Source organism: Sinocyclocheilus rhinocerous, unplaced genomic scaffold, assembly GCF_001515625.1.
Source record: "Sinocyclocheilus rhinocerous isolate Xijiao unplaced genomic scaffold, SAMN03320098_v1.1 scaffold315, whole genome shotgun sequence".
NCBI lineage: Eukaryota > Metazoa > Chordata > Actinopteri > Cypriniformes > Cyprinidae > Sinocyclocheilus > Sinocyclocheilus rhinocerous.
In genome coordinates, this window is record NW_015630423.1 from 502,067 (window position 1) to 511,219 (window position 9,153).

The 9,153-nt window shown below is 36.0% G+C and overlaps 1 protein-coding gene across 2 annotated transcripts in view; it reads right to left on the reverse strand.

The window, feature by feature from the left end:
• LOC107740368 (teneurin-4-like) overlaps window positions 1-9,153 on the reverse strand; it is a 263,631-nt gene that overhangs the window by 176,743 nt on the left and 77,735 nt on the right. For both annotated transcript variants that reach the window (XM_016552793.1, XM_016552795.1), the window contains exons 2-3: window positions 6,279-6,565; window positions 1,536-1,808 (exon numbers count right to left, since the gene is read on the reverse strand). In XM_016552793.1, coding sequence (XP_016408279.1) covers window positions 1,536-1,808; window positions 6,279-6,501 — 496 coding nt within the window. In that variant the 5' untranslated portion in view covers window positions 6,502-6,565. The remainder of the gene's footprint in view (window positions 1-1,535; window positions 1,809-6,278; window positions 6,566-9,153) is intronic.

Genomic DNA, 9,153 nt, shown 5'->3' on the forward strand with positions numbered 1-9,153 from the left:
CTACAAGTTTACTGACTTTCTGTTAAAACAGTGGCTACATACTGATTTCCCAAAATTCCCAAATTCCTCTGAAGTCTGCTAGTCAGAACAACTCAAAGGCCATTCATGAAATATCACTTAACTGCGGTTTTTCAAAAGGTTAATTGTATTGTTCAAATTTAAGAGATGTGTATCCTGGTTTAATAAATGTTTAAATCCTTAGCACATGAAATAAACAACTAACATTTGCATTCCCAATAGGAAGTTCTTACTTTATAACAGACTCAATATTTCATGCTGAGATTTCCCATACATTCCTGCAGTTCTCGGAGCGGTTCCTCTAGCGTAATCAGGCCTTGCTCTTGACAAGCTTTACTGTGACACTGTCTCAGTACAATGTGACCTTCTATGCAAGCAAAGACACTCATTGGGCCCTTGGGGACCATTTGGAAGCACTGAGCTTGAGGAGGATGGATCCAGGATGGCTGCCTGCTCTGTTTGGGCCACTAATCTCATCAGAAAGCATCTGACCTCTACTAGCTCCGCCGCATAGACATGCCTTGGAGATTATTACTGAAAAATGCAAAATACATGAATTTTATTGCAGTTACATATGGATAATTCATCACTGAACTACATTACTTCAGGAAAGTACTGGTTATTATGTTTATTATCATAAAAAATTTATGAAAATAAAAAAATACATACAAAATAAACGAGTGTTACAATTTGCTATGTTTATGGGTTTTTTTTTTTAAGATCTGACTCTGTGCTCAAGAATGTGGTAAAAACACTGTAAAACATGGTTTCACATAGCTTATTGCATACTGTAACAGACAGGATCATAGTTTGGCACTGGTCAATCAAAATGAAGCAAAGACTTTCATGCATCATACTATAATCACTGTATTAATAATAAATTAATCTCTATTCACCGCAGAAATATTGTGCTTAATCCATCTGCAAATATAATGGAGTATTGAATTAAATCCAAATTTGTATAAGAAAGGTCACCAGATAATGAAAAGAAAAATATTAGAAGTGTCAAAGACATGGCCTAACAGAAAGTACATACGCTTCAGTATGCTTTTTGCAATATGCAATATGCTTTTTTTAATCTAAAAAATGTCTGAAAGCATTTAAATAAAAAAAAGAATAGAAAGAAAGAATAAGAATCATTTATAACAATGCTTTTGTTTTTAATGCTGACATTGTTTTGAGCTGAATATGAAGGGATGGAAAAATACCATCACTCTTAAAGTTCTGTATAGCACTTGGAGGTTAGTGATAAACAGAAAACACAGAACTCGAATTATCATAGTATTACATCGCTTATTTCCATAAATCAGTATTCATGAGATTTTTTTTTTTAACAACCGAACTAGAACGTCACAAAATCCGCCTCTCCAAACCACACTTGATTTCCATATAAAAGGGGCATCACACACTCAATCTGAACTGACGTGGTGCTAAACTGGAGATGTCCCTCTGTGTCTGGTGCCGTAATATTGCTCTGAGCCGAACTGTGAAGAGAGCATACAGACATTCGAACTCACCGTTTTCTGTATTTTCATGCTCGGTGTCAGTAAGGGTGAGGTTGGAGTTGGCTCTGCTGGAAAGGCAGGAGCTGCGGCCGGATTTGGTGTTGCTACGGCCCCAGAGTCGGACGGCGTGCTCAGGGGACATGATGCCGTCCGTTTCTGTGTCAGCGTCTGATCCCACGCTCACCGAGTAGTCGCGGTGAGGAAGCCCAATTTCTGTCCTATATGCTGCCATATGGGGCGGCACGGGATCTCCAAAAGCCATGTCTCTGAGAGAGAAGTCCGTCCCTGATACAACACACAAGGACACAATGACAGAAAATACAATCTGTGTTATGCATACAAGAACAGACTGCAACAGTAGGGGTCTGGAAGAAAAATCCTATTCATTTTCTCCATCTCATTTCATATATATATTTTTTTTTTTACAATAACGCAAAAACCTTTCTAGAAAAAAAAAACTAAAACTATCATAAGCTCTGAGATTGTTAAGCGATGACAGAAATTCTATCATTTATATAAATTATTTATTTATTTATTCATTTATATGGAATAACTTTATGTGATTTAATGTTAGCATCTTGATACACAAAATTATGTAACAAACAAATATCTTAGTGATAGATTTTTTTATTTTATTAATTATATATATATATAGAAATCCACTCGAACAGGAATTTCATGTGAGGGTGAAAAAAATTCCACGCACTTAACAGGTTCAAGTTGGTTAAGTGAATTTTCGGCGCCGCAACCTTTAGAGTACTTTTGAGGGCAGCAAAAATCTGAAAATATACATTTTTAGATTTTTTTTTTTTTGTATGCTAGGATGTGCGTAAAATGCATGTGAAGTAAAATTCACTATCAGCATAGAATATGCAAAGCAAGATTTTTCTAACCATGAACCTACATTTTTTTGCACTAATCAGTTGATCCACAAGGTGGCGACTAGGGATGGAACGGTTCGCGGAAATAAATCGAACCGTCCGGCACTAGGACCGCGGTTCAACTTAAATCTGACAACGTATCTGTAATATGGTTTGCTATAAATAACGCATAAAACAAACAGGGTTCGGCTAATGTATGTTTCTGTTGATGGATGTGCATTCTGGCTTCCCAGTACATTACAACAACAATGAAAAAAAAAATTGGACAAACCATTCACTCTTGTTCAATGCGAATGCCTTATGCTGGAATATGAGCAGTCATTTATTCCATCATCACCCAGGTGCTATATAACGGCTATAGCAGCTATATATCCTATATAATGTATGTACAGTGTCTTAAAGTGACAGCACTTTCTTAATATTAATCAAACAGCAACAACAAATAAATCACTCACTGCTCTTGATTGAATAGGTTTTGTGACTTTAATAAAGACTAATCTTTAATTTATACAGTCAAATATGCAATGCTGTTTTATATTTCATTACTTTATTCAATTTCTGTACCTAAAAACTAATGTTAGACCTACCTAAAATAACCTGAAAATCACTGTTTATTTTATTTGTATCTTTACTCTATTGTATTTATTTGTGCTGTTGCTTGTAGTTAGATTATTCTTATTTTCTTTATTTTTATTTGACAGTATAGTTTTTCCCTAAACATAGCACATACCGAACCGTACCGAAACTGTGACCCTAAAACCGTGATACAAACCGAACCGTGAGTAAGTTGAACCGTTCCACCCCTAGTGGCGACATTGGGCAAAGCCATTGTTTCACACTTTAAAAAGAAGAACTGGTGCAGACGGAACAACAACAACAAACTATCAGAAACATAACAACAAACATACACCGCAATGGCGAGCAATTACACAACTACAAAGATGAACAAGGATGAAATGTTCTAGTATGCATGTGTCGACCATTCGTGTTCGCACACCCTATAAAAAACTATGAAGAGCCATGTGTTCGGTTATACATGTACACTAAGCATTGTCATCAAAACTAAGTATATTTTGGGCTTAAAGGGTTAGTTCACCCACAAAGGAAAATTCTGTCATTAATTACTCACCCTCATGTCGTTCCAAACCCGTAAGACCTTCAATCATCTTCGGAACACAAATTAAGATATTTTTGATCAAATCTGAGGGCTCTCTGACCCTTCGTAGACAGTAATGCAGCTGCAACGTTCCCAGGTCCAGAAACGTAGCAAGGAAATTGGTAAAATAGTCTATGTGACATCAGAACGTAAACAACGTAATCAGCGTTGTTTACATTCAGCATGCACATGATTGCGTTCTCTCTGATTGGTGTACTCTCCAAAATGGTGGAAGACGGTAACTCGGGGAGAAGAATTGTTGAATAAATTATGTTATTATTGTTTTCTCTGCGCACAAAAAGTATTCTCGTAGCTTCGTAAAATTACGGTTGAACCACTGATGTCACATGGGCTATTTTACTGATTTCCTTGCTACGTTTCTTGGTTTGGGAACATTGCAGTTGCATTGCTGTCTACGCAGGGTCAGAGAGCTCTCAGATTTCATCAAAAATATCTTAACTTGTGTTCTGAAGATGAATAAAGGTCTTACGGGTTTGGAATGACATGAGGGTGAGTAATTAATGACAGAATTTTTGGGTGAACTAACCCTTTAACTGTGTCACCTATCATTAAGAACAGCCTTTGCGCTAAAATGTGAACCTATGACACCTTAAAACACTGTCTAGGTAGGCAGCTCACTAGGTTTTGAAACACATTATTATTTATTTATTACAACAGAACATCTTTAACAGAGCACCTGCTCTCATACAGTATATGACTCCAAATTGACAAAGAATATGCAATATATGAAACTAGCCAACATTTAATCAACTGGGAAAGCCTAACGAGAACTTTATTTTCAAAATGGAGCACTCGAACCCACTTGAGTTTGCAAAACCTCAGTAAACATCACATTCAGAGTGCACTCGTGTCTGGTGAAGGCCAAAGGTACGAGAAAGAGGAAGCCGTTTAGATGAAGCTAACGGCAAATTATAGATTTATGCCTGAGAGCGAGCGCAATAATAGTTAGCGTGGCTGAGAGCAACAATGCATTTAGTATTCATGGAGGGGAAGTGGATATTTTTTCAGGTCACCATCAACTGGACACATTAGAAGGTCATAAAAGACATCAGCGAATCAGCATTCAAGGCACCCCCCTCTCATTAAAGTCCCAGCACGCTAATGGCAAAGCTACAACACCGCATTCGGCTTTCCTTTTATCTCTCCGGTTTTAGATACTGCTTTTTCAGAACGGCTGGAATATATTAGCGGCGGATCAAATCGTCACAGGCAGTCTCTCTTAATTGCTCGAATGCAATCAGTCTTGAGTATATCTGAAAGATGGGCTGCGGATCTCGAGTCTGCGAGATGAGCTCCCCCAAAGCATATGAAAGTTTGTCTCATGTTAACAAGTACATGTAATAGATGTGTGCTTTAATATGAAGTAGGCAAGTAAAATGATCAAGGGTGCAGCGTTCCACACTTCAAAAGAAACTAATAAGCACACAGGTATCAGGGATGATTACAATTTAATTGCATTCTTGCCATCAAAAGTTTTAATACACTTCATTTAGGAGAATCATCATGCTGAACAATCTTTCATATTTTCTTGGTTTATTTTATAATCTCACTTTTTACACTTAATTTTTTTTAAGCAGCAGTCAAATAAGGTGCAATATTAGGCACTCACGACTTTTATATTATACCAATTAAAATAATAAATATAATTGTTTTAAACATATTATTAAATTAATATTGAGTTATAGTACTTTTACCACCACCACCACCAATAATACTACTACTACTACTACTACTACTACTACTACTACTACTTCATATTTTCTTGGTTTATTTTATAATCTCAATTTTTACACTTAATTTTTTTTAAGCAGCAGTCAAATAAGGTGCAATATTAGGCACTCACGACCCAAATTAAGCTCTAATGCCAAATATCTGTTTGTCAAGACACAAATCTTAAATCCAAACAAAAGATTGTTCGCTTCACTTTTTACTCTAGGGATGCAAACTCATCAGAGGTGGAAAAATGTGATTCGAGTCCCCTAGGGGGGTCTGGAAGCAAATTTGAAAAATATCAGCTTTAATGTCAATTTAAAGTAAATTTTAGAACAAGGATGGATGACTCAACTCCTTCCTTCAGTTGTCTCAGTCTACATTTGCACTGTTGTTTTTATGGAACCCATTAAATATGACTACACATTAATAACAATAATAATAATAATATTATTATTATTATTATTATTATTATTATTTTGAAAGCCCCTGGTTGCCAATAATTGTTGTATGTAAAAGAGCAGCATGAACATAATTATGCATTAGTGTTCCTCAGAATAGCATTTAGTTTGGAATGACATGAGGGTGAGTCTTTTCATGCACAGAATGGATTTAGTGTCTGTCTGCTATATAACAGATATGAAAAATGCAGGTTGCTGGCCGAAGGTAAATTCTGTTGAGACATGCGGCAATCAGAAATGCATTATACTTTAATAGGCAAATTATAATGTCATCAATAACGGTTCACTTCTGCAAATTAGGCCAGATTGCTTTCACGGCAAATGCAAACCATACTGGGGTCCATGCAAAACCATAACCCACGCAGACTTGAGCACAATTCTACCCAAGTCTGAAAAAAACACCAACTAAAATCAGAAAATTCTCGAATTTGAATTGCATTCGGCAGCACAGAAATTACACATTACTGGTTTAAAATGCACTTGTTTTATAAATAAGATCCGACATGTGAAATCTTGTCACGCTCACCTTGCCTGCTGAACTCATCAGCTTCATGGTGCACCACGTCTTTGACCCGGCTGCCATAGGCCAATCTGGAGTCCTGCTCAAAAGCTTTGAGGGTTTCGCTGGAGCTGTAGGACTTGGGGTTGAGCTTGCCGTCCTCGCTGTCAGCTGAGGAGCTGGTGTACCGGCGCTCCGTGTCCCGCCTGGAGGTCAGAGAGCGGTAGGGTCTGCGTTCTTTCACTTCCATGGCAACCTTGTCTCTTTTCTCAACATCAAAGGGAGGGAAAGAAGCCAGTTCAGTCCATACGATTCTGCAAGAAGACACAGATGGGGGAAAAAATGACCTGGTTTACCATGATTATTGCTTTGTTTTTGTTTTGTTTTTTCACAGCTAAACCCAAGAATAAAATTTAAATGGAACTACTGTTAAAAATTTGGGATTGGTAATATGTTTTGTATATGTTTTTGAACATAAACAAAACAAGGCTGCATTTATTTGATCAAAAGTACAGTAAAAAACAGAAGTAATGTGAAATATCATTACAATTTAAAATAACTTGTATTTTAATATATTTTAAAATATAATTTATTCCTATGACAAGACCCTAAAGGAGTCGGACTATAGGACCTTTTGCATTCTATGGAACAAAGACATTCACGTGGGATTAAATGATATGAAGGTGAGTTCCTTTAACACACAAGGAAAATGAATCTGCATTATCGTCTGCCTCATTAATATTCCAGCCTCATCCTAAAATCCTCATTACAAAGCAAACAGCATTGTGAGAAACATTAGACCGTCACAATGCAAGCTTGTACACAATAATGCATGCATCTCTGTAACTAAATGACACTTTGTAGCACAGTGTAAAAACTAAATGGCCGTGTGGAGAGAAATATATTGGTGTAGGCGCACCGTGCCACTGCAGGATCACGCCACCTGACATCAATTTATAGGTCCCCTGATTTTCCACAGACAGGATATCGCACAGAACTGGAGCAGCGGAGGAGGTCTTAAACATGTCGACATGGATTTATGAAGTTGATTAGAGGTTGGGTCATTGTTTCCTCTCAGGCTCACTTAAGATAGTGAGGTTCCCCTGCTTGATTCATTTCATTTCCTGGACTTGTTTCTGACGATACAAGGTTTACTATCTGTAATGGATTAAACCGCAGGCCGTGCAGTCTTCAGACATTTTAGACCAGCATTTCATGCATCCACTGCATCTGCTGATGGAGTGTGCAATGTTGTGTTAAAATAGTATAAACAATAAAAAAAATAATCTTTCAGAAATTGTCACATTTCATGGGTCACATTTCACCTCAAAATGAAAACAATATATATACTTTGAACAAAGAAAATGCAGCCTATTTTCTGTATTGTGACATTATTGTTATGACTATTGTCTTGACAAGTAAAAAAAAACAACTCATTTTGAAATATGAAGAAAAACAATGATATATTGCTTAAATTGTAAACTACATTTGTAAAATAGAACTCTAAGGACTTACCATGGTAATTTGTTTTATTTGTTGTATTAAATTTATAGTATGAGTATAGATCATGTTATAATGATGAATTGAATCAAATACTTCAATTTTATAAAAAAAACAAATCTGAGAATGATTTTTTTCACATTACAGTAATGACATTGAGTTCCCTTTCAGTCGGTCACTCTCGACGTCACGTCGGATGACCGACGAAATTGGGATCTCGCTTAGAGAGACCAATCCACTTCGAGTGTAAACTAAACGAGCCAATGCACATTGGCATGCGATTATTGCATCCAGCTGCTGCTGATCACAGCGTGAGTATAAGTAGGCAGCAGATGCAACGCATATTCAGCTTTTCGCTTCGGAGCCGAGCGGTTCTTTCGTTCTGCTCCTGACTACATTTGTAAAATAGAACTCTAAGGACTTACCATGGTAATTTGTTTTATTTGTTGTATTAAATTTATAGTATGAGTATAGATCATGTTATAATGATGAATTGAATCAAATACTTCAATTTTATTAAAAAAACAAATCTGAGAATGATTTTTTTCACATTACAGTAATGACATTGAGATTACAGTAATGCCAACTATAGGAGAAAATACATAATAGTAATGACAATAATTTAACAATTAAACAAACAAACAAAATTAAACATAATAGTAAAAAAAAAAAACAGGTTAGAATTTATTAAGGCAAAATATAATTCTTAAGTAGAAATGTAAGTACTCACCAATGTATTTTGATATAAAATAATTCAATTATTTTAAAATGCTGGGCTATATGTACCATAGAATTAAAATTATGTTTCACATTACAGCAATTGGCATTCAAGTAATGTAGTACTGAAAACAATGTTAATAAATATGGTATATTATTTCAGTTAATTAATACAAGTATAGATAATGCTATAACGATGAACTGAATTAAATATTTACACTGTATTTTCATTTTAAAACATATTTTATGTCTAGACAGCATGGTTTTCATTAGTGTAATGTAAAAAAACAAATCAAAAAAAAAAACTAAACCAACCGCCTGCTGATTGCATATATCTACTACAGTACACTGATCCATTCAGTATAACTAAACACAGCAACATAAACATGACAAATCAAAACATTATCGTGAATGTGTGTGGAAACAACGTGAATGTACGGAAATGTCTGTGCCTGTGCAAAAATACAATGTGCGATCAGTGCGTCAAGAGCACTCATGCACGCATTATTATAACGGACTCACGTGTGCTTACTGTACTGTACGACTCCTGTACGCCACCGCAATCGTTTTTACATTGATTGCAGTCTTTATCCATTAAAACTTTACTAGCGAGACTGGTTATCCAGTCGCGTCTCATCTGGCCATACAGCGGTGGGATGTGTTGACAATCCGTTCAGTCTGTACT